At 36.3% G+C, this 27560-nt stretch overlaps 1 protein-coding gene across 1 annotated transcript in view; it reads left to right on the top strand.

The window, feature by feature from the left end:
* Positions 1-26975, top strand: part of LOC123311928 (neuroligin-4, X-linked-like) — a 190780-nt gene extending 163805 nt beyond the window's left edge. The window contains exon 7 of the mRNA XM_044896060.1: positions 24356-26975. Within this exon, the coding sequence (XP_044751995.1) occupies positions 24356-25410 (1055 nt within the window). The 3' untranslated portion in view covers positions 25411-26975. The remainder of the gene's footprint in view (positions 1-24355) is intronic.
* The last annotated feature ends 585 nt before the right edge of the window (positions 26976-27560 follow it).

Here is a 27560-nt window from a genome sequence, read left to right as displayed (position 1 = left end):
GAAAACTGTTTGGCCTTGACGAATTTCTTAGCGACCCCATCTTCATCTTTTTCTTAATTTTTGGAAGGTAAACTTTGGACACGCTTATCTCTCAGAAAAATCATCGTAGATCTGAATGTGATTCATATTTCAAAATCTCTAAATTTTATAGACCTCAGTTTTTTGCCGGAAGAGTGATTTTCGGGTGGGTTCATAATTTTATATTTGAAATTCTGTAAGATGTTTGTTGCTATAAAATAAAATCATTTCTCCATATTGGAAAGAACTCTTTCCACTGGAACCGCCCTTGATAATCGAAAATATCGTTTTGACACAAGCTGGGATGTTTAATTAGAGAAAGAATGTTTTTTATGAACTACTGGATGGTTTTAATTAGGTTTCAATATCGACCTGTGCTTTGTCTTCAGCACACCCTGAAACATTGTTTCCTATTGACCTCTATTCAGTATCTGAAAACCGTCGGGGCTTCAATGAAATATGCAATGCAGCGTCCGAGAGCCTTTAGCGATTTTAAGTGTTTAATGTATTTTTAACATGCACTCTCCAGCATCTGTACTCTCCCCGGATTCCAACTCCCCGTTCAGGTTTCATGTCGTCGCAACCAACTGGCGGGTTATTTGTTCCCATTAAAAAAGGCGGAACGTTTTGTATATGTTGTCCCCATTGGGGGAGAAACTAATGATAATCACCTTTTTTCCGTCGTTTGTTCTCGCTAGATGACCGCGATGATCATCTCGATTCCGCCGAATGATGGGGAACATCATAATTGAGGACCATTATTTTCTCGGGTTTTATTATTTTACCGGTTCGCCCCTTCCAGCCGGATGAGTTACTGTTGAACGGGTCTTGGGGGTGATTAAACGAACGGATGAAAACAAGAATGGGGAAAAAGTAGGCGCAGTGATTATTCACGATTCAACACTGCCGAATTTGAAGCATCGAAATGAATTCACCGATTCTATTCGGACAGAAATGTTAAAATGTATCCTTTTCAGAAAAGGAATAGTTTTTTTTTGACGATTTCTTTTTCAACCATCTTTCCAAAGCTCCAAAGTTACCTCTATAAGTTTTCGATTAATATTTAATTTCGAAAGTTTTCACTCAGCAATACGGTTTTCATTACCCAGAAGAGAATTATTCGTCTGTGCTTGAGAGGAGTTTATACCACGGGACTTTCTCGTCATCTGTACAAGACGTAAAGGGGAAAAGACTACCAGAATGTGTTGCCAGAACACTTGAAGGATAAGTAGAAGTTACGAATACAACAATAGTTTACAATTTTGTCGAAAAGATGGCAGCACTCAACGAACGTTTTTTTTCAATTTTACCAGGATATGATTTGTAGCCAATGGTGAAAATTTTCGAGAAATTTCTTCATGTGTATATTCATAGAATATATAATTGCACCTCGGAAAGCCAATAACATGACTGAATATTTGTTCTTCAATGAAAAAAAAAATATTTCTTATTCCGTTCGATGAATAAAAATTTTTCTGACTTTTCGAGATGACGAACTGATGGAATTGAATTATAATGAAAACTCCATATAAAATAGTGGTTTCTGACGTAAGGTATTCATTTCCCTTTTTGAACTGAACACTAAAACGGTGTAGATCCCTCTTAATACAAATTATGTCCACATTTTGTGAATTCCTTGTTCCAGCTATACGCTCTGAAATATCCACATAACATATTTGGGAGTTTGTTATATATTTGTGATGTGTTATTTTAAGATCATAGAGGGAGCATAGCAGTTTTAACTAACTTTGGGTTTTAGAGAGACATGACAGAATATGAAGGATATTTCTGTTATACGGGGTGTTTTCAAAGGTGAAACTTTTATACTGTTCGAAGGTAAAAGTAATCAAAATAAGTCATTCCACCAAAAATTTTCTATACAAAATATCCGAGGTGGCTGAGCTACAACCCCTAGAATTTCGAGTACGGGACTGTGGAAGATGACTTCGGCGAAGGAAAAACGAAACAGAATATAAACATTTGGCTTGTTGGAGGATGGTGATGACCATTGTAAAAAAATTTGTGAATAATTTAGACAAATTTAAAGACTTTAAACTATGTTATATTCTATTTTTACATTTGGTCCTAAGTTTTTTCAAATCAGTCGGCAATTCCAAGATTCCATTTTCATTCTCACGTATAAATCGAATTGCTAAAATCCTGAACCTGTGTGTTTAGACCTTTTTCAATACACAACCCCCGTAGTAAGAAAAAATTATATCGCTACCAACTCCCCTAACATTCGGTTTTATACAGGGTGATTCTTAACAATTAGGACATAGGCTAAGGGCAGATTGTTTGTACCAAAATATGGCGATAGGACCAAATTTACCTCAATAAAATATTTCTGTCTAAAAATATAGAGGGCGTTAAAGTTGAATTTTTTATAAGGGGACAGAAAAATACTATTAAAAGAATTAGAAAAGGCATAGGAGTCGGAGGAGGCTGCGTAGAACATTTAATTTAGGTTTATTCTTTTTATGTTACACTGTTTTCAATTATGCTTTATCGTCGAAATAAATAAATAAAATGAATAAATCGTTACTTCAAATCCCCTTCCGATGCTCTGAAATGCTCAATTGTGTTTTTCTTAAAAACGGATGAAAAAATATACAGTGAAATTATTAGCAAAAAACGAAAAAAAAAACTTCAACTTTAATGCCCTCTATCTTTTTCCACAGCAATATTTTATTGAGGTATATTTGGTCCTATCGCCATATTTTGGTCCAAACAATCTGCCCTTAGTCTATGTCCCAATAGTTATGAATCATCCTAGAAATCGCTCAAATTTGGAAAACGAATTAATTATCAGAGTAGCAAAAATGAATCCGTCTATTCGAAATTTATTGATTTTTTCAATAGAGTGATTGTCTCGAATTTTCGAGACTGTCCTACAAAAGCTTGAACATATTTAAAAACCCTGTCCTAAACGAAACATATGGTTTCATCGGTCATCACGAGAAGTAGCTTTTTTCCATTGTCTTCGCAATAATTCAGATAACAAAAATGATCTAGTATAGGTGATTTTTGGTGAAACGATTAATTTTGACCAGTTGAAAGTGAAAGAGGGGTGAGATGGCCACCGTTTTATATATAGTATGTGCCTGAAAGGTTATAGTGAGATATGGACTTCATGAAATATTTAGAGGCTAAAGAATTGTTTTTTTCTATAAAATTACTCAAAAACCTTAATGATGTGATTAATTTTGAAGGTTATTTTTGATAGAATAAAATTTGGGCTACATTGGCTCTTATAACTGATAGATTAACAGCGTGTTTCATAAAACTTTGATTGTCCGATCAACGATTTAATAGTCACTCGATTCATAAAACAAAATAACTGAAACCTTTTCATTTCTTAATATATTGTCAATGGACGTTTGAACATCATAATTAGATGCGAAAATGATATTTTGAATGATCATGACTGAATTATCGATTGAAATCCAATTGACGTATAGTCGTCAATCAAGCGTTGATTTCCCGATCAAGCAAGTATTCTGCTCCCGGGTTTCATCGCTTCTGGACTGAGATATGTTAGTTGAAGCAAAAATTGTCATAACTCTCCTCGGTCTCCCCTATCATTCACAGCCCAGCTTGCCGATACATGTATAATCCTATAATATTATGTATTTCGAAGTAAACTTCCCTGAAATCCTGTTGATTTAGGATATAAAACTAGCAAATACTACGTCTAATTTCAGAATATACCATCCGATTCATCGTGCGCTCTAAATGGGCCATGTTACTTCACGTCTGCATACGGCATGTAGAAGTAGAAGCGGCGAGCTGTTTTATTTATGTTTCCCGGCAGAAGTTGATATATCGGCTGGTATTGATGTGTATGCACCGCATTTACTCGAATGCAATTTATAAATATAAGCAAGGAAGTGCGCCCAGGAAAATCGGAGAAAATGTATATCATCGCGAACAATATTTACGCTAGGCTCTCAATCAACTCCCAGCGGCATGAAGCCATGTTGATTTACTGAAAATTCTGTTGAATATAAAAGGAAATATTCGAGCTATATTTGAGAGAATTCGCACCACTTGAATGTTTGTTCGTTTGCTGGATTTATCGGGATTTATCGGTGTCGGTTAGGAAAATGGCTTTTTCATCACAGAAGACCCCGAGAATGTTTTTTTTTGAAACATTTGGATACGGGGGTATTTATGAGGGCTGAGGAATTGGAGCTGTTGAATGTTTGCATTTGAAACAAGAGCGCAATCAACCAAATCATTATTCGCTGTTATTTTCCTTCCTTCCAAACGATAATAGTATAAGGCTTCGTCAGAATTGAAACTATATATACTCCATTCACATTTATTTTATCACTCGTGAAATGTCGTTAATGTCATAACGCCGTTGCCACAACTAATATCAATTTTTATTACGAACATGCCGAAAGCGGTTAAAAAAAGAGACAGTAACTGCTATTTAGAATTCAGATCTCCTCATTCAAATAGTTATGCCACGATATTCTAAAATCCACAATACGTCAGACGGTAGCGAACATATTCAATGTAAGAAAATTTATATAATGTTTCATCTGAATCTAAGCGACTTATATTATATTTCAACTGAATATTTCCCCAGAAAGATTGTGAATGAAGAGGATGACAAAGAATTTCCGTCTATATGTATTAGGAGATCCAACAAAGTGGTGGCATTTGAGAATTTTATGTTTGAGTGAATTAATGCGAAAAGTTTACTACAGGATTTTCGATGAATGTCATCGTAGAATAAGTTCCCGAAAATTGATTTTTCTATTTTCAATTTGACTTGTCCTATACATTGTAAATGTCTAAAGCCGGGTCCAGACTATGTGACAAAACAGGTTATATAGCAAAGTAATATAACTTGTAAGAGAAATTCAAGTGAAAAAGTTATATAATACAATGTTATACAACATTTTTCTTGCTATATAGCAAATTGTATGTTATCCGTTGGGTGTCGGTAAAGATCAAAGAAAGTAATATAACTTTGTTATAAAACACGCCACAACTTGTCCACACTTGTGTTATTAAACATTTACGCCAATCTTTCTTTTACTGGTATTGCATTTCGAAATGTCGTGTCTTTTTTGCCTATTTTATGGCCAATTTGATTTATCAGGTATTCAAAATCAGAACTTGTCATCCTTAGGAAATCTTTAAAACTACCATCACATTTAATGTCCCCTGTCAATGGGTCTATGTCATCAATTGCTAGATCCTTCAATAGAGTTGTTCCACTATAATGTTCCTCTAGCTCTCAACGATAAGATTTCACTCGTCTACGTCTACATAAAATCACGCAAGCTGCTGTGGTGCCAAAATGACATCCTCTACGTTTGAGGACATTTTCAATACTACAGATGCCACTGCTTCCAGATGAGCACTTTTGTTTAGTTTTATTTTGTTACATAGTCTGGATGTCTCTGCTATTTTATAACAAGTTATATAACAAAGTTGTATAACACATTTGTTGTATAACTTTGTTAATAAAATGTTTTGTTACATAGTCTGGACCCGGCTTCAAGGTACCAATAAATACCTAATTATTATTATTATATCAATGTATTAAGATGAACAGCCACAAATACGCGCCAGTTGTCCTGTTTATTGTTTATTAATGTTAAATTTTTGCTCAAAGGTTCATCTGGACTTGAAACTTCCTTTAATTACTTTTACTTATATTGATGAAAAATGATTTTTGTTGAAGAATTTAACATTCTTGTAATTATCTGTTAATTCCTTCGGGAGAAACCCATTCCCAACCACTGCATCATATGAATTTCATCTTCGGGTTAATATTTTTGAAATCTACAACTGATGTAACGTAGTCAAACTTTAGCCAAAGAAGATAACGAACATTAACTCTCCTCAAGCTAGTGCATATTATGATATTATACTGACCTCTTGTATTTTCCATGCAAATAACTGGATTTGGTGTGCCTTCAATCCGTTTGTATAAACTTCAATTATGTTCGTCACATATTTTCCGAAGAGATTCGACATTGTGATAAAATACGTAATAAGAGAAACTTTCACGTAGAACGGGCAACATAGCGTTGATTTAAAACCCAAAAATATTTTAACAAGCGTCATAACCCCACATTTTCGTACTATACAGAGTGAAATGTGACAAATTTCCATGGCCAAACGAGTGCTTAAATAAAAGTGAATGGATTATACCTTCTTTCCTGAGCCACATTGAGTTTCGTTTCAAGAACTACCGAAAATTTCACATAGTTAGGTCATTCTACGAAACCTCTTCGTTTTTAATCATATGCGCATTCGCCATTTTGCAACCTACATATCATCAACGAGAGTGTTTATCGAATTCCAATATCCCCGAGAGTGCTGGCCAGTCACAAATATCGTCCGTATGAGGAGGGTTTTTGTTGATGCGCCAATTCCGGAAGACAGGATGATCCCTACCAGAACCGAATTAAATTGGACAAATTGAATCTGCCAGGGCTGGGACGAGAGATCCACGTACCAGTGTCAACTGGCGTTAATGAAGATTACCCTAACCGCCCGATAGCAAAAAGCCGATTATCTACACCAGATAGGTGCACGAGTGAGTCGCAGAAGAAGATGAAGGGTGATAAGAGACCCCTTTATGAAGGCTGAAAGGTCTTTAACGGTTTATAAATTACCGTCAAGAGACCCTGAGGGTGAATAAAAGGGTTGACTGATTTTTGTCCTCTTCTAGGATTGATTTAAAAGGATCAACATGATGGAGATATCCGGTTTTACAGTAATGTTGTTACTGGTAGAGCAACGTTATACGTTATATTTAAAGTGTGAGTCTACTCTGAATCTTTTACACATCCCCTTTCTTCCTGGCATTGATTTTCACCTTGAAAATACAGGGTGAGTCTTTGACTCGCACAAATATTTTAACAGTAGATTCTTGAGGTCAACAGAAACACTTTTTCCATCAATTTTTCCGAATCGACTCAGTTTAATAGATACAGGCTATTGAAAAACAATAGGTACAAAAATGTTTATTTTATTTCTATCTCACAGACGGTTTTACCGAATAAAATGATTTTCGGAATATAGTTTTTCATTTATTTGATGAATCTATTTCGAACACAGGATATCACTTAAGTCTTCCAGTTTTCTCATTATGACCATTACGTAACATAAAAATACAATAAATTCAAAGAACGCAACCCTTGAAACTAAGTTGGACGCTATATAATGTTTGCACGTTTTGTAAAATAAAATGATTTTTCATATAATGGACCGTTTCCGAGTAAAGTGATGTTCAAAAATTAAAAAGTATTTTTGAAATTTGAAAAATTGGGTACATTGGCTGAATACAACTCTGTCTGAAAGATTCACATATGTGTAGAGTTACAGATTCAGCTAGTTATTCTGAAGGTGAAAATGAAATTTTAAAATGGCTATATCTTCTTAGCAGGGCTGAATCGGAAGAAATGGTACGGGAAAAACGTGTTTATTTTGACATCGAGAATCTACTGCTAAAATGTTTGTACGAGTCAAAAAATTTTCGCAAACTAGCGAAAGGTTTTATTTTTTAAATTCGATTAATTGATAACAAATTTCAAATCGATTCCTACAGGATTAATGATATCCCTATAAGGTACGATCCGACAGAAAATAGTAAGGAATTAAACAAATTCACGAATAGTTGTAAGAATGAGTTTAAAAAAAAAATCAATTTCAATCAATGATGAACCTTCGTGAATCTCCAATTTCGAATTGGATGTGATCTTGGAATAATTTTCTCTCAACCTACCAATGAGATTTGGAATATTCTATAGGAAATACATTTGAGTCGGTCAGAGGAAAAGTGGTATAAGTCACAAATTCCGATTTTTGAGTTATACCGATATTTTGGTATCAAAGGCATTGATAGGTATGGAAAATTTTGTTAAGAGGAAAAGCATAACTCGGTCAAAACGACGATTTGACTCATATCACTCATAAGAAGAATAATATGCAACCTTTGGTACCCAAATATTGGTATAACTCAAAAATTGGAATTTGTGACTTATACCACTTTTCCTCTGACCGGCTCATTTATAGATGTAAATATACGGTCAGGAAATTTTATAGCATTCAAATTCTAAATTCATGATTCACAAATAGCACTTTGAAGTATCATCATAAACCTAATTAAATATGTGTTATCGAAGTTTATACATTGCTATGTGATCGAGTTACACAACAAGTATACTTCATTCAAATTTATTTTAGCAGTCGGTTGGCCATGAAATAATTTTCTCAAGTTTTTGTAACTAGAACGAAGTTAGGTTGGCACTCATGAAATGTCGTTAATGTCATAATGCCACAACTAATATCAATTTTTATTACGAAAATGCCGACAGTGCTTGAAAAAAGAGACAGGGTTTCAGGAAGTGCTATTTAGAATTCAGGTCCGCTCATTCAAATAGTTATACCCTGATATTCTAAAATCCACAATACGTCAGACGGTAGCGAACATATTCAATGTAAGAGAATTTATATAATGTTTCATCTTAATCTAAAAGACTTATATTTCAGCTGAATATTTCCACAATCAGGAAGATTGTGAATGAAGAGCATGACAAAGAATTTCCTTCTATTGGGAGACCCAAAAAAGTGGTGGCATTTGGGAATTTTATGTTTGAGTGAATTAATGCGAAAAGTTTACTTCAGGATTTTCGATAAATGTCATCGGACAATAAGTTCCCTAAAATGGATTTTTCTATTTTTCATTTGACTTGTCCTATACAATGTAAATGTCTTAAGGTACTAATAAATACCTAAGTATTATAATTACATCAATGTATTAAGATGAATAGCCACAAATACGCGCAAGTTGCCCTGTTACTTGTTTATTCATGTGAAATTTTTGTTCAACGGTGAAGTTGCATCTTAACTTGAAACTTCCTTCAACCCCTTTTACTTATATTGATGCAAGATGATTTTTGTTGAAGAATTTAACATTCTTGTAATTATCTGTTAATTCCTTTGGGAGATACCCATTCCCAACCACTGCATTATATGCATTTCATCTTCGGGTTAATATTTTTGAAATCTACAAATGATTTAATCCAAAGAAGATAACGAACATTAACTCTCCTCAAGCTAGTGCATATTATGATATTATACTGATCTCTTGTATTTTACATGCAAATAACTGGATTTGGTATGCCTTCAATCAGTTTGTATAAACTTCAATTATGTTCGTCACATATTTTCCGAAGAGATTCGACATTGTGATAAAATACGTAATAATAGAAACTTTTACGTAGAACGGGCAACATAGCGTTGATTTAAAGCCCGAAAATGTTTTGACATGCTTCATAACCTCACATTTTCGTACTATACAGAGTGAAATGTGTCAAATTTCCATGGCCAACCGACTGCTAAAATAAAGTTGAATGAAGTATAGATACAAATTGATTTTAATTTTTACTCTTTTCCTTCTTATGAGATTATTCCACATTCAATAACAACTACCTCATATTTCCAGGCAGTATAATTTTCAATGTATCCGATTTTTGTTTTCCCCATGAAAATTTTTTTTTAGCTTTTTTCCTATGTCGTAAATGATCATGACATTGCCATATTATGAATTTGACGTAAAAATCCTGTGAAAAGCGACTTTTCGAAACGATAAATTATCAGGGTGGGCAAAATTGGTGATATCTGAACTACAACTTTTTAGCCCATCGAGATGCAGGAAAATGAATGGAATGGTCTTTTTTCGAGAAACTAATAATGCCATCAACTGCATTCTTCTATCTTCTTTTTTTTCGAGTTATAGGCCAAAATTGAAATTTGGGCGATTTTAACTTTGGTCATTATCTCCGTTTCTGTTTTTGCTAGGATGCTGAAATGCAAACATCATGCAGACACTTTTTTGATAGCAATCCAGTGGCGTACTATGATTTTTTCCAACAGGTTTATTTGCGATTCTTCCAAACTCATTTTTAACTACTGTTTTAATAAGAGAAAGCACAACTTTATGTTATAGCTCAGCAAATACACCTGTTGGATAAAAATCATAGTACGCCACCGAATAGCTATCAAAAAAGTCTCTACATATAATGTTTTTATTTCAACAAACACAAACAGAGATAATCACCAAACTTGAAATAGCCAAATTACAATTTTGGCCTATAACTCGAAAACAAAAGAACATATAAGGAATGTTGTTCAGGTATCACCAATTTTGCCACCCTGTACATAAAATAGAAATATGGAAAAATCAATTGGTTCAATTAAACAATAATTGGGTAAATTCCAAACATAAGGAAGATTCTTCAATGCTGCACTTCAGTAACTTGAACTTGGCACCTGGCTTTGCAAAATAATCCTTTTCCACGGTGGCGTTGCTATATTCATGTCGCTGAGTATATTTTATTGAGTCTGAATTGCTATTCCGAGAGCTACTGTGGCGCAAATTCCCGTCCGATAAAAGCCTCGAATCGCCCATTACAAGAACCACCGATGGAAATTGACCCTCTCCATAGGAATCGATTATTCCGATTGGAAGATACAGGCAATCCACCCCGCCAGATGCATACCGATTAAAAATCCTTTCTCGAAACAGCAGAGTAGCTAATGGCTAACAAATCAACCGTGAAATGATGTCGGTCCCCTCCATGCCCACGATACGGCCCGATTCTTCCAAGCGTTTAACGACTTCCATCCGGGCCCTCACCCCAATCATGAATATTTTAAATCCAATCATTTCCCACAACATGATTTTGTTTAAAGTCTGCCGATCCCGGCGGACGCTGAGCTTTTTATCTCCCGGCGTGGCTCATCCTGTCGTCTCCCGTTTCCGAAGTCGGCGGCGGGCAAACGGGAATAGGGCGAAAATTTGTGATATCATCGGAAACGATTTTGAGGGTTGTTTTTCCTGCGTGTTCGTAGACGACGTCTGATATCTGGGGGGTAGATAAGTGATGGCGGGTCTCTGGATGTTTCCGAATTTCTCCATCCTATCGCTTCATCCCCATTCTCGGCCATCTTATAAGGAGAGTGAGAAAACACATTTCATTCGATTTGAAAAAATTGATAAGGCACCCTCATTTCGTACAAGCTGAATTACCATACATAGTAAACACATCATTTTCATGATAGATGGAGGGAAGAGTAATATTAGACCGCCTATGAAGGTTTTCCGAAGGTAAAGATCTCCGTAACAACTTAATTTTATTGATTACATGAACTTGTACGTCTTATTCATCGTGGAGCATGTTTTTGTCAAGTTTAACAATTATTTGTGTCAGAAATACTGAAAAACACATTTTAATGATGTATTCAGTATGCATATCTTTTTCAATAAGATGAAACAGTTCTACACAATTGAAAATGTGATTCTCGTTATGCCAAGACAGTTTCATCTGATGAATCTTCATCAAGAGAGCCCTGAGGTTGCTTCAGGCTGGTCGAACAGAAATAGAAGGGGTTTATTCATTCAATGTTAGCCGAAGTGTGTTCAATGTATACAAGTAAAAAAGCAGTACCTACTCATTATACGAGGATGTATTAATATCTAGTTAGCCTAGCATATCAGTTAGCATAAAAACATATTGCGTTACCATAGCAACGAACAATAAGTTTGAGGTCAAAAAAGTAAACCAGAGTTACGCAATAAATTAAAAGAAAGAAGACGTCCATCGAAATTGTGAAAATCGAAAAATTAGAGTATCGAGTACCTGTATTGGGCTTAAACGGATATTCCATTCGATGGAATGGCGACACTCTGGTTCTCCAAGACTTAGAAGTTTCGTATCCAAAAATCTGCTGGAAAAGTTCTTGCGTCAGTTTTTTGGGATTGCCATGGAGTAATCATGATTGATTTTTTGGATAAGGGTAGAACCAAAACCAGAGATTACTATTCGACATTACTGACCACTCTGCGGGAAAAAATTGAAGAGAAAAGACTCGGAAAGCTATCCAAAGTGTTTTGTTTTTGTAGGACAACGCCCCTGCACACAAATCCCATGTTGCAAAAAAATCCTGATTTAGGGTTTGAATTACTAGAACAGCCCTCCTTATTCACCAGATTTGGCTCCATCCGACTATCATCTCTTTCCTCAACTGAAAAAAAGTTTCAAAGTTGGTAAATTTTCTTTCAACGAGGAGGTAAAAAAAGCTTTGGAGGTCTGGTTTGCAGAGCAAGAAGAAACATTTTTTTGAAAGGTCTAGAGACGTTGCAGGTTCGTTGTGATAAATGTATCCAATTAAGAAGAGAATATGTTGAGTAATAAAACACTTTGATTTTGAAATTTTGTTTGGTTCTAGAGTGGGGTAAGAATTTTTCAATATATCCTCTAATAATAGTGCTGGAACAGTTCGTCAAAGTCCCAGAAGTGGTAAACCTAGTAATACAAGCCAGTGGGATATACCGTTTATTAACAATTTCGGTGACAATAGTTGCAAATCAACGTCGAGATATCACAGGTACTTCAATTTTCTTGAGCACAGTCTTGAGACATCTCCATGAAGTCAATCTTATATCGGATTCCACTAACTGGCAAACATAATGAGCGTCGAAGATTAGAGTGGACAATGAAGACAAGTTCAGATATAGTCATTTTGCTGATAGTCAACTAGTGTTATAATTAGGTCAGAATTCGATGAACCAACATTTCGAATGCTGGGGAAAATTAATCTGAGTTCTGAGTAGAACTCGACGACTTCTACAAAATATTAGTTTTATCCAAAAACCCATTTCGATAGCTATAATATAAGGTCAGATATTCGATAAATTAATAGACCTATTTAGAATGTCTCAAACAATCTCAGAACAGTTATGTGAGAGTTCTCAGTAGGACCTGGCGAGTTCTAAAAAATGTGTCCAAGAATATTTTGGATGAGTCGGGGAGTGCTAGTCTCATCAGAACTCTCTCTATAGAAACAAATTGATCAATTTTTTCAAAAAAAACGAGTGGCATTTGCCGAAGGAGACTCTAGCCAGTTGAGATAAAACCCAAACAGAGGTTCCTAGAGCATCTGTCATCATATTTTCAATATTGCTGAAAAATTCTGGGCTCTACCACTTTTTTGGTTGAAAATACCCATTTTAGGAAAACATCAATACATTTATGAATAGAATTTTCATTCTCCTTCTATTTATTCTAATTCTGAAGTAGGACGATTCAAGTCTATGAATATATCTTTCGCATTGGGCGACCATCTTTGTAATTTTCTGATAATTTCAATACAAAAATCCAAAACGCTAACTTAACGTGGAAAATAGTACAGCACAAGCTAAAAATAACTCTTAGACATCGAATTTCATAGCCTTCTTGACGATGATTTTTTTAGGGCTCCTTCTATCATTTTTCATTTCATAATTGTGTTTCGACAACAAATTCGAAATCCGGAAATCTCAACTTCTGGCCGAACTCGAATAGCTACCCAGAGCGGTCACCTCTTACGCATTTTGATGGCAACATCGATCTGAGGTTTTTTCTGCGGTCTGGAATACAGTCGGAGTAGCTCGGCTCATCAACTTCCGAAGCGATACTGCCGTTTTTCCTGGCAGCTTGAAAAACTTCCCCCTTTTATTGGCATTCGATTACCTCGCTACACATGGCGTGATTTTCTTCGGAATTCACGGTTGTGAGATGAACAGAGCAGGTGATATACGATGTTGCTGTTGTAATTGACGAATCTAGCTGAGAAAAAGAATTATGGACTTAATGATATGAATTACACTGAAATTCAATTTGGAACTGTGAAAAATCAATCGTAGTGAAGATAATGATGAGGATACTCTCTTGAAAAAAAAAAAAATCAAACACCAATTGAATAATCGTGTGCAGAATGATGAAGAAGGAGTTGCGAAATGTGGTAAAGAGTAGGTACAAAAATGCTTGATGCAACAATATTTTATGGCAAATACAGATATATCATCACATCCAAATGGAATTAATGCTGAAATTTTTCGAAACCCTGAATTCATATGAATTCGGAAATTTCAAATGTGTACACGACTAAGAATTTCATTTCATTTCATTTACTTGGAATGAGTGCCACCGTCGCGTCATCTCAAGGAGGCAATCAAAAACCGGTTTGGCGTGACCACCTACAACATCTTGAGGATATCCTGGATGTGCGAGATTCGGGATGATCTCACGAAGGCCATAAATCCGCTGTCGGAGGAAGGATCTGCCACGTGCCATCTCCCTTAGTCATTGCCTCTCTATCTCAGTCGTCTCACTTCATTCAGGCACATACACGCAGATATGGGGAGTTATTGCCCTCCTTAAGAGGCATTTGTTTCCTCCTTTCGCAATTTGGGTGACATTCAGGGAGGGCTGGTGCTATTAATTATTTTATTTGCCTTGTTCTTTATCCCCGATGATTTGTTGTTATCACCTTCCAGATCCGCTGAGGTATCCCTATGAAAGATATCCGTTTGCTAGGTGAATGTGCTTCCTGAATTGTTGCCAACGATGCAGTGCCAAAAATCACACACATTGATTGCCCGATCAACGATTTCCAGAATGAATAAACTGAAAATATTTAATTTCTGTATGAATTGAAGAAGTAGCAATTGGTTATCGTTAAATTGATGTAAATATATTGAGTTTGAGAAAGAAAGATATTTTGAATGTTCATCAATACCATAATTATCGATTCAACAAAAAAATCGATTTTAATTCGTCAATCAAGCGTTGATGTTGTGAAAATTTTTGAGATCGGGCATTAATTTTTCGATTATTTCTTGAATTCGTCGTTTTTTGTTCATTTTTTTTCAACTCCAACAATCGCGTCCTGAAATCGCCACATATTTTTTTCCTCTGAAACTACTGAAGGCTACACAATGAACTGGTACCATCCGACAATACCCTCGTGATCCAGCAGGATCAATACATTTCGCAGGATAAAATCGAAATCTATATTGTGAAAACGACACTTGATGTGAAACTTCATATGAAATTTTCTCTGAATGGATCATTCATTGCTGCATCCCGTTACCAGGAATAAATCTACAAAAAGACAAAAAAAAACGGTGTGAACAGACTTATAATTTCATAGGGCTAATTGCGACTGTGTGCCTTCCTGTGACTGAAGCGACCCAACCGTGACCTACAGATCCTTCCACACTCCTGGCATGGATAGTCACCAACCAGATCTAGCCGCCGCTGTATCCTTCTCGAGTCTCCATTATAACTTTGTACCAAAGACCTCCACTGTGACCTGTCTAACGCTAGTTGTTCCCTGTTATGATTATCATTAATTGATTTTAGAGATTGATGTAGTATATTCTTAAGCCGTTTATACTGACCTCCTGGTTTCCGGGCCCCCTCTGTGAATTCGCCATACAGAGCTATTATGGGGAGCCTTGTGTCTTGCATCCTCAGAATATGGCCGCTCCATCTGAGTCGGGCCCTCGTTACTTGAGTTTCAATTGTTGTACAACTCGCGCGTTGCAAGACTTCATCTGCATTCGAAACTTTGTGGAACCATCTGATGTACATTATTTGTTTTAGATGACGTTGTTGCCTTTGTTCAAGCTATTTAATATGTCGCCTGTAGGGCGTCTAGATTTCGCTTCCATAAAGAAGCGTTGGGAGGACCACTGCTTTGTAAACAGCTGTCTTGGTCTTCAGCTTGAGGTCGTGATTTTGAAACACCCTGTCCTTTAGCTTCCATATTGCCCGTGATGCCGAATTGATACGGTTGTGTATTTACGTGTCTAGGTTAGCCCTAGTATTTATGAAGCTTCCCAAGTATTTGAACTGCTCGACCTGTTCTAGTGTTTCATTCTCCAGGCTGATATCTGCTCGAAGGCTTTCTGGCTGACTTACCAGAGTTTTGGTTTTGTCGATATTGAGTCTAACGGCCTATATGTTGAAGTTCCGTGATAAACTAGTGCGGGTTAAATAGGCCTCCATCAAATTTAAACCTTATTCCAACACCTCTTACAGGCGTACTCATTTCAATAATCATCTAGACAGCTATGGCGAAAATATTTAACAGTAAAGGCGCTAACACGCAGCCTTGTTTTATTCCAGAGTCAGGCAGTCATGGTTTACTTGGGGTTACAGTTTGTCCTTGTGCTACTGGCACAGAAGTATAAATGAAACTGTTGCTTTATTTTTTTCGCTTGAGCAGCTTTGGGCTGCTTTGGTGCATTCTGCTCGAGCACAGATTCGTTTTTTTTTTCTGTTGGTCTTGCTTTAAACACTAAAGAAAGGTGCGTGAAGCTGACAACTGTTGGTTGTGTTCACGTCAAAATTAGCAATAAAGGATTGTTGGAATTTGCCTATTGATATTATAAAAATGCCTCAGTATACCTTACGGGCCATCTCAAATTTTCTTCATTCGTCCATAAAATGTTATAGTTTTATTAGTGTTCCGCGATAAAATCTAAGCATTTAGTTCAAGTACAGAATATTAATCAGAATTTCATTGCCTACTTGACGATGAATTAATTCGAATGTTATTATGATTTCTATGGGATAAACAGACAATTTTCCATTTCAGTTCATCTCACAAGTAGTGTACGGTGTGTGCAGAATTTTATGGATTCAACAGACATCAAAATATCATATTTGGATGCTTCAAGAGAATCTGAACGAAATAAAATCTCGCAATAGAAATACCGAGAAAACACTATAACGATTCGACACAATGGTCCGCAGGACCCATAAAGAAACGGATTATAATGAAAAAACCAATGTTACGCTCTGAAAAATGTCCCCATTCCAAGCCAAGAACTGTTACGAGATTGAATCTGGTAAATGAAAAGCTGGAAGTGTTCTCGCGACAGAGGGCGCACGGCACATTTTCCGTCTGAACCAGAGTTCGAGACCGATCCCATCGCATAAACGCCGAAGTTCATCACCCGGATGTATTTCTCACTGAAATTGGAAAATTGCTTTATCTACCGACTATAAGGAAACACCGGAATTTGAAGGATATGAGTGAATCTCTGATTGTTTGGCGCATACCTATATGGTTATTGCGCGTAGTTTGAGAACAGCAATAAAATATTTCAGAACTTTTGTAGTGGTTTTACCGGCGGAAGAAAGGAATAAAGATGCAGTGATTCTTATTGAGCAGTTGAATTTTATTGAAGCGTTTGGAATGAATTGTTGATAAAGAGATTGTAGGTGAAGTTTTCAGGTATTGAAAATGAAAGAAAAATAACAATAATAAATAATTCTATTTCATCGATTTTTTATACTGTTTGGATACTACCGTTTAACTTTTCAGCTACTTCCACATTCGGACTCATGCTTTACAGAAAGATGTAATGCCATTCAACCTTCTTCCATGCAAAAATGGCGTACCCAATGTTTGGGTAAATTTATTTCGTAGAAACCCATCATTGAAAGAAATTTAGTAATAATTTGTAATGAATTTATGTGGCCGATTCTTGATGAAAATCCATAATTGAACTTGAAACAGATTATACGATTTTACAAAATGAGTTTTTAAACCACGACACAATGGCATTTTCAGGTGGCTGAAGGTAAACTGTTTACCTTTCACCCACCTGAAGATGCTATTGTGATAGCGAAACAAGTGTCGTAGTTTGAAAACTCATCAAGACAAAATCGTATCATCTGTTGAATAATTCAAGTTTTTTTCCTTCAATGTTTATTGGACCAAAATTTCACAGAAGATGATATGGTATAGAGTCGATAGGAAATTGGTCAAAAGATTGAAATCGTCATCGATCATATAGAGCAGGGGCGCTCAAACTGTCGATCGAGTGAAATTTTCAGTCGATTTCATAAAACAAGGCCGACTCTGATCTACAGGGTCAGTCTTTGACTGGTACAGATCTTTTAACAGTAGATTCTTGAGGTCGAGAGAAAAACTTTTTTCCCTTTCCATTTTTTCCGAATTATCTCGTTTCAAAAGATACAGGCTGTTGCAAAACCATACAAAAATGTTATTTTAAGTTCTATCTCACAAACGGTTTTATCGAATAAAATAAATTTCGGAATTTAGTTTTTCATTTCTTTGATTAATCTTTTTCGAACATAAGATATATGACCCAGTTTTCTCATTATAAACATTTCGTATCATAAAACTACCAAAAATTCAAAAAAACCCAACTCTTGGAACTAAGTTGGACGCTACTTAATGAATATTTGAACGTTTTGTAAAATGAAAGTTTCTTAATATTTTCTCGTATAATGCACCGTTTTCGAATAATTTGATGTTCAGAAATCAAAAAGTATCTGTGAAATTTGAAAATTGGCTACTTTGGCTGAATACAACTCTGCTTAAAAGATCCACAGATGTGTAGTCTCATAGATTGAGCTTAAGTTTATTCTGTTTTGCCAGGAATGGCACAGCTCTAAGAATTAATTCAGATGCTTAGCACCCGCTCTAAGAAGAGTAAATGGAGACTAAGGTTTCGGTATAATTTGACCTCGTCACAGTAACACAACTCCTCCTCTGATGCAACACGCTTGGATTTGACGGACCCTAATTAATAGTATTTACTAGTATGTGGGAGGTTCTGAGTATTATCAAATACTCGAGCGCCATCTGATCATTTTCGTATTTCATTGTCTGAAAGGTGAGGGGTTGAATTCGAAATCAATTCGGATTATCAACTGGGGTTATCCAGCAAACCTTCCACGAATATCGATATCTTTTTCATACACGTACGGAACTAATTTTCGTTTCGATTTCCGTATTCATCTCTCGCGTACGATAACGTTCAAACAATTCCCACGTATCCGAAAACACGAACGGGTAATTAGGCAACCGATTCCATCCGGCTCTCGAAATACGGAGACTCGAATACGTTCGTTTCGTACTGTCCGCGACCTACTAAACTGCTCCACGTTCGAATCAATAACCAATTGACTGTTCCTGGCTACGAGTTTCATCTATGCATATTCTCCAAACCATCAAATTCATTGCATCAGATGATCAGGCTGACCGCACACATATCTACCGCGGTTCGAGATGATCCGATTAACTGCCCTAACTAACAGGCCAGGCTTTGTTGGCAACATACACGTCCGACCAGGAGCCGTATTCACGAGCTGCTGATTACTCCTTGACGGACGTTTACCCTATCCAAAACGTCATGTTACACTTCTGTAACTGTCGCTTTTGGGAAACATAAACTTTTGCTCTACCAGGTGATAAGTAATGGCTTTGAGTATTCAACCCTCATTTAATACTTACTTAATACTCAAGGGTAATGGTCATCTTTATTGTTTGAAAACTGTGGATTATAAAAAAAGAGCTGTAGGATTTTTCCCCGGAGGATCAATGTGTTTTACTGGTGCTGAATCCGAAAATCATGTTATCGACTAGATTGAATGTTGTCTCCACCATGAAAATGGGAATAAACCATACAGTGTTGGAAGTTTTTGCTCAAAATAGTCATGCATCATCGGAATGAAAGATGATAAAATTTCACCAAAAACTCGAATCAATTCTTAAACTTCCTTCGTTTAGACTATAGAGCTGCTAAATAAATACATAATTATCGAGAAAGGATGGTGATAGTAGGTACATTTTTTCACTATCAAACTTCCAACATCACCCCCTCCCCTCCTGGGACATTAAGGTAGTTATGGTTGTTTAAATATAGAGAACTGAAAAAATTCCTAGAAATGAATATACTTCAAGGCAAAACTCATTATGAAAAGAACGTAATTCGATACTGGTAGATTCGGGTGACTTGGGACAGTCCTGTAACTTGGGACAATTACCCGCCTTGCAGATTTCTTGGTTTCTTACCATTTATGAGTGAAAGGACAAACATATAAGATTGTGTAGTGTCTTTTCGATTGATTTCTGTTGTGACCAGAGCGTTTGAATTGACAGGAAAAATTAACGAATTCAGGAGAGTAAAAGCGCGTTTTTTTTGACCCTTATGGTTTCTAGTGTCCTGTACATGTGTTTCACTTTGTGCATATGTAATTTTTTTTTCTGGATACGTGGGATATTAGGTATGTCATGAAACAAAGTTGTTTACAAATCAAACGGCAACACGGATCTCATTCATTTATTTTGTTGTTTCTTAGGGTGACTTGGGACAATGCCGAATAGATACAAGCGGCGCATTGGCAGCAGGAAATATGCCGATTTTTCAGTGGATACTATTATTTACGTTACTTGCACGAAGAAATCTCCAAAGAATGAAATTAGGGAAGGGAAATTAAAGTTCCCTTGTTTTGTGTGGTTTCTTTACATTTGAGTTGAAATATATTTACTCTCGCTGTAATAGGGGTTCATCATTTAATTTCATTATCGAATTTCAACTATATAATCACAAACTCTAATTTTTCGAAACTATACACCTCCCCGAATCACTCATTCCATTTGAGAGCTGAGAAATCAATAGATTTTAACTTGTGTCCCAAGCCTCCCAAATCGGTGAGTGACTTGGGTCGAGTATATTCTATTTTTTTCAAAATTTATATCAGAATTCTGAAGCATGGTATATATCCTAATCAATTGTTTGAGTCATTAGGCATATTCGAACCTTTGTTTCAGATAAAAGTAGGTCACCGTTTTGAAAGTATGTTGTTGAATTCAACAATCGTCTCAAGTCACTCGAATCTACGATAACGTATTGGAAACAGAATAAAGGGGCTCATTTCTGTCGTGGCTATTTTCCTTGGAAGGCTCCTTATATGCATTAATAAATTAAAACATATTATAATTGAACATTCACCATATCTTGAGAATGGTGACACGTTGTTAGAATGTAGGTACTGCTTGGTCAGGGTTCCCCGTCAATGGGGAATTGAAGGAATTTAAGAAGCCATCAAACCTGCCACAGGAAAGGAGCTCAAACTTCTTTAATCGGCCCAGAACATTTCTGGGTATAGATAAATGTACCTACAGAAAAGAGTTTCAAGAGAAGGAAAAAACCGAAAGAGAAATATTCTGGAGGAATCTTCCTAGGTTGGATCACTCCAAAAAATTTCTTCGGAACTTTGATACTACAAGTATCCTGATCTTAGCAAGAATGATTCTCACTTGGCGCCTCAGGAAGCACCTTATGGGAATTGTTCGAACAGGAAACGACTAGTGCAGATTCTGTGGGAATTAAGAGAAAACTCCAGAGCACTTTGTTACAGAATGTCTCACCGTCGGTAGCCACATCTCCTTAAAGCCATCTTAGATAGTGAAGTCATTGAAATTCTAGACCTGGCAAGAATGATTCTCACTTGGTGCCTCATGAAGTACCTTATGGGAATTGTTCCAGCCGAAAACGACCGGTGCAGATTCTGTGAGAAGGAAGAGAAATCTCCGGATCACTTTGTTACAGAATGTTTCATCGTCGGTAGCCAACGGAAAAAAATGCTTTGGACAACAAACTTATAGAATTGGTCAAGTGATCTCCTCAAAGCCATCTTAGATAGTGGAGTCATTGAAACTCTAGACCTGGCAAGAATGATTCTCACTTGGTGCCTCATGAAGTACCTTATGGGAATTGTTCCAGCCGAAAACGACCGGTGCAGATTCTGTGAGAAGGAAGAGAAATCTCCAGATCACTTTGTTACAGAATGTTTCACCGTCGGTAGCCAACGGAAAAAATGCTTTGGACAAAAAACTTATAGAATTGGGGAATTGATCTCCTTAAAGCCATCTCAGATAGTGGAGTCATTGGAACTCTAGACCTGGTGGGTGAGCTGTGGACTACGTGATGGCGACAAGAGTTCTGATGGCGGGCACAATAGACCTTAAGGTTGCAGTGCAATGAAACTCCATTAAATCTGCAATCTACAGGTACCTACCAATAGGATATTCAGCAGTTCGATTTTGAACAAGTTTTCCACCAATTACTCAGCAATTTCCTATTCATTATATCCAATACCAAAACCTTGCAAAACCACTAAAAGTATACATCAACAGTCTCCCAAGTATAAAGGGCACGAAAGACATTAAACCCTCTCGATCCATTTCTAGCTACCTCAACTGTTGCAGTTTTCTTATAATACCTCATTGAGTCAGGTTCTTTTAATTGTTTTGCTTCAAAATAAATTTATTTTAAGAGAGTATAGTATATCCCATAAGCTAACAGGTTAACAGTCATGCCAAAATGTGGAGGTACATCGAATCAGTGGTTATGCAATCAGGTGTTCCAACAACACAACGTTTGTTTCCAAATGAAAATCCCAAAGATATTCACCGCAAACACGGAGAAACTTCGACACATTCACAGCATATGGGGCATAAATGAATTCCAGTTAGAATTAGTTGCTTTGAAAAATGGCTAATAAAGGAATCACGAAGTTTCTTGTGGAAACCAAATGGGTCGTAACCAGTACAGTTTTACCCCATTGTCTCCTACATCAGAAGAGCTGATTTCCATAATTCACCTGTATTTCATGTTGCATTCTTCTCGCTTCTCTACGTTTTTCTCGCTACGGCAACCTTATCACACACCTTAACGCCGAGATATCTCCATGAACTATTTCCCAACATCAGAGCAATGAAAATTTTCAAACCACACGACAATAACGGGAGAACGTGACTCAGACGTAAGAGGAAATAACTCACACCGGCTCCTCCTCAACCTCCTCATTGAAATGCGTCGGTCTATCGTTGAATAAAAATGATTTTTCACGTTTTCCACTATCTTGTCTAGTGTATCTCGACCCCAGAGACTACATCGAATATATAACTCTGCTCGTGGTCTCTTCAGATGCGGAAAAGGAAGAAGATGAAGTATCGAACAATGCGAGGTTGTTCTATTTTTGAACAAGGTGGTCTGACACCGATGGTTTCACCGTGGGTATCTTGAAGGGGTTGTAATATCTTTTGTGAGCTGAGAGTCCTCGAGTCGCACCCCTTTGTTGTATATATATGAAATAATTCCGGAACTTTCAGAAGATGATAAAGTGGATATGGTCGACGTATATTACCCCAAGCTTTCTTATCCTTGGGTCTTGGCTGTGATCGCATGCTGGATATGTTCAGAATTAAACTATTATTCTTTGATATGTTGAGTACATTGGCTATTTTTTATCTTGACACTTTTTTGTTTCAAATCTTGTAACTTGACTCAACAATAAGTATGTCATGATTGATTTATCAATACGAGGATATATTGAAAAATTCTTAGACTACTTTAGAGCCAAACAAAATTTCAATGTCAAAATATTTTATTACTCAACATATTCTCCTCTTAATTGGATACATTTATTACAGCGAACCTGCAACGTCTCTAGATCTTCCAAAAAAAATGTTTCTTCTTGTTCTGCAAACCAGACCTCCACAGCTTTTATAACCTCGTTGGAAAAAAATTTACGACCTTCAAACCTTTTTTTCAGTTGAGGAAAGAGATGATAGTCGGATGGAGCCAAATTTGGTGGTGAATAAGGGGGTTTTCTAGTAATTTAAACCCTTAATCACGAATTTTTGCATGGCAACATGAGATTTGTGTGCAGGGGCGTTGTCCTGCAAAAACAAAACAACATTGGATAGCTTTCCGCGTCTTTTCTATTTAATTTTTTCCCGTAGAGTGGTCAATACTGTCGAATAGTAATCTCCTGTTATTGTTCTACCATTATTCAAAAAATCAATCATGATTACTCCATGGCAATCGCAAAAAACTGAAGCAAGAACTCTTTCAGCAGATTTTTGGACACGAAACTTCTTAGGTCTTAGAGAACCAGAGTTTCGCCATTCCATTAATTGTTGCTTTGTTTCTGGATCGTAGAAATGTACCCAAGTCTCATCCATAGTAAAAATTCGGTTTGAGAGGTCTACATCGTTTTCAAATCGAGCACAGAACGAACGTGATGCTTCTACCCTTGGAAGCTTTTGGCCAACATTCAAACTTTTGGGGATCCCTTTCGCAGCAATTATTCTCATGTCCAAATTCACGTGAACTATATGATGAAGGCGTTCGTTAAAATATTCAGTGCTTCAGATATCCGTTTTAGCCTAATTCGACGGTCTGATAAAATCATGTCATGAACTGCATCGATATTTTCGGAGATTGAAACTGGTCTTTCTGATCGGTCATCATCTTCATGAAAAGTTCATCTCTTTTGAAGTTTGCTGTGCAATTTTTTACGGTAGCATACGAAGGACATTGATCACCAAGGGTATTAAGCATATCTTGGTAAATGTACTCACCTCTTAACCCTTTTAAATAGGGGTACTTGATGATGGCTCGATTTTTGGATTTTCACAATTTCGGTGTACATCTTCTTTCTTTTAATTTATTGCGTAACTCTGGTTTACTTTGTTGACCTCAAACTTCACACTGACACTTCTAATGAGTTATTGTTGGTCGCTATGGTAACTACATCCTCGTATATTGAAACATAACATTCGCTACGCTGCAGCTTCTTAAGATATGGTTCAGAAAACAAACATAATATTATATCTAGTCCTTTCATACTGTTTTATTTTGCAGGTATGAAACCCAGAATGAAGAACCACTTCCGAGCCCACCAACTCAGCGTTTGGCTACGTCTAATACCCGAACTCCACAGAGCCGGTATGGAGGACGTTGTAGCCCGCCATAACCTGTTCCGCAACCACAACAACGCTGACCTTTACGACGGTCCTGTACGTCCAGATCCCCTCTCTAGAGTCAGCTATTACGATCCGACCATGGAGCTCATCAGAAGAAGACCGAACTCCACTTTGACTAGCATCGATGTGCCGACAACGATAGACACTATAGTGACAACGTGCGTGAACGTGGTATCCGCAAGCAATTTTAACCATCAGTCATTCCAGAACCCAAACTCGAACGCGACTGATCCCTTGGCCAGCTTAGAAGCAGCTGGGTACGCAGCATATAGCACAGCTCTGAGTGTAACTATAGCTATAGGGTGTTCTTTGCTAGTTCTAAACGTTCTCATATTCGCTGGAGTTTACTACCAACGGGATAAGACAAGGTTAGAGGTGAAATCCTTGCAGCAGCAACAAAGGAACCAGAGTAGCTTCGAGACTATATCCAAACATAGTCATTACCACTTAGGTCACTCCCAAAGTTCCAACATCATTGTAGACGTGGAACAAGACACTTCCGCCATGATACTAAGCGCGCAGAACGCTCAGGAAATGCACGCGATGAGCAAGCAACATCTCAGGCCAACATTTCAGCTGCCAGGATCCCTCTCGGCGCCACCACCAAGTCCTAACGACCTTGCTCAAAATCAATACAAAACCCTCCCGAAAAACTCAACAAATACCTTCCATTCCTACAACCCGGGTTCCATGACCTTACCTAAGAACACGAGCTTAATGAACAACTCAGCTTGCGTTATCGCCGAGCTTCAGCAGGGCATGGTGCAACCTCCAAATGGTAATCCACCGATTCCTATGAACGTACCTAGGCCCCCTCCACCTCCAAGGTCGAAAAGTCCACCGGAGAACCAGCCTCTGCTGCCGAACAGTATGGGTCTGAATAAAGGTAATATGAGGGTACCTCAGGCCGCCATGAGTGAGATGAGGGTGTGATATTCTGTGCTCAAGACTGCATTCGTCCTTTAAATTCTAAGCAACTGGAAATTAGGTCAGGCATGTGCCAGGCTGATTCCAGATTTTGTACATATTCAGAGATTGTATAAGTTAATTTCGATGTGAACACTTATGTACCCAAATTTCATGGTATCCTGGGGCCCAGATATGGGGTTGAATACAGTTTTTGAGAATATTATCAATTGATAAATAGTAATTTTCACCATCGTCAAAAACTTTTTGTAGAGTAGAACTTTTCATTTTAACAAGTACCAGTCAGATATTGATTATATTGAATTACTTATTTTCATGGTATCATGGATTCAAATAAATCTGAAAATTTTAAAAATATTGATGGAAAAATTAATGAAGTATTAGAAACTGAATTTCGATTTGATTTTAATAAATTGATCCTATTGGTACATGAAGTTTTCATGTTGTCCATTTTCCATATCTTGTGGTATAAAAATCTGATTCTCAAGTTATAAGAATAATTTTAATAAGCAGGAGGTAGGCATATTCCATTTTTCTTAGTTTAGTTGAATTTTACTTTCTAATTCATTATCTACAGTTTCCAGTTGTATAATGCACATTATCATGTTCAATTCAGTTTTTACACTTTCACCATTTTCTGTGAATATATTTCAAATATGAAGAAACTTCAGGATTCCATGAATGATCGAAAATATGAAAATGAATTTCAACCCACTATCATGCTGCACCTAGAGGCCCTATTATGTATATAATTATTACTGAAACATGGGCAAACGTTCGAATGTATTTGATCAATATCTAAAAATATGTGGATTTTTGGTACTCATTGGAGTTAAAAAAAAATCTCGATTGAAACTAGTTCACTTCTCGTTTCAATACTCATGCAATTGTATTTGTTTACGTCTCGGATTTCATTGGATAAACATATCATAGTATCTACTTTCAGTTGTAGGAGTTTTCACTAATTTATCATTACTACTTACGTTGAATTGGAGCGGGAATAGATTCTAATTTTCGAGTTTAAATCTAAAAGATTATACATATAGTTTCTCACAAATGCTAGAAAATTGAAAAATCAACTGCCAACGCTAGTAGAGGGTACTCTGTTCTGGCACAACTTCCTACTAAATATTATTGAATCGTACTCTTTGTAATGCCAAAGGAAGATGATTTCGTTTATCTTCTACCTTGAGATTCGAAAGAACCAAGGACAATCTTTTCCTCAGTGTATATAAAATGAATTAGGATCGTTTCAAATTTCAACGAAAAATAAGGTATAGCTTCATATTATATTATTATATAGTGATTGATTATTCTCAACGAAATATAGAAAATTGTACATAAAGATTTTTTTCGGTGAATTTTGGAACTGGCGGTATTATGGAGATTCACTTGGATTATAGGTGTGAAAAAGGAGATATTATCTAGAAAGAGAAAAAAATTTTAGATTTAGGAGGCATGGGTACCTAAATATTTCTGGAAAAAACTTGTTCTACTGATTTGTAAGTAATATTTCAACTATTTGATGGTGATGAACATGACCATATTTTCTGTTATGAGGCTGTAATTTTGTTAAAACTATGTTACGATCATGTGACACTATTATTAATAAAATCGTATAATTATATATTATATTTTTTATTTTCGAGAATGATTCTCAATTAATACCTACCTGATAGATATAATGTTTTCAAAAAACGAAAAGGTTAGTATGAAAAGAAAAAAGAAATGAAAATTGATTGAAAAACTAGTTGGTTAATAGCTCTCATTCGGGATAAGAGAAAATAATTTCGATTTGAATTCCACAACCCATTTATCATCAGAACATTTTTCTTGATGAAATCATCTTGAAAACAGAAAAGAATTAATTGAATAATGTTCTAGTAATCATGAAAACAAAAAAGTTAATGACTATAATTGATTGAGAACTACAGTAAAACTGACGTATTCGCAGCATGCTAATGAAGATGTATTTTATTGAATTTTCTGGTATCTTCTTGTTTATATTCTTCAAAAACAAACTTTATATGTCGTCTTCCCATAAATCAAAAAGTACATTGGTACTTGTATCCCTGAATAAGGTTGAAAAAAGGGATAATTCATTTCCTACATTTTTCTACCTCAAATTACAAGTAGCTTTACCAAAATTCAAATTC

This window comes from Coccinella septempunctata, chromosome 4 (genome assembly GCF_907165205.1).
Source record: "Coccinella septempunctata chromosome 4, icCocSept1.1, whole genome shotgun sequence".
In the NCBI taxonomy this organism is placed as follows: Eukaryota; Metazoa; Arthropoda; class Insecta; order Coleoptera; family Coccinellidae; genus Coccinella; species Coccinella septempunctata.
Note: the sequence above shows the minus strand (reverse complement) of the source record. Positions and strands in the feature narration are given on the sequence as shown.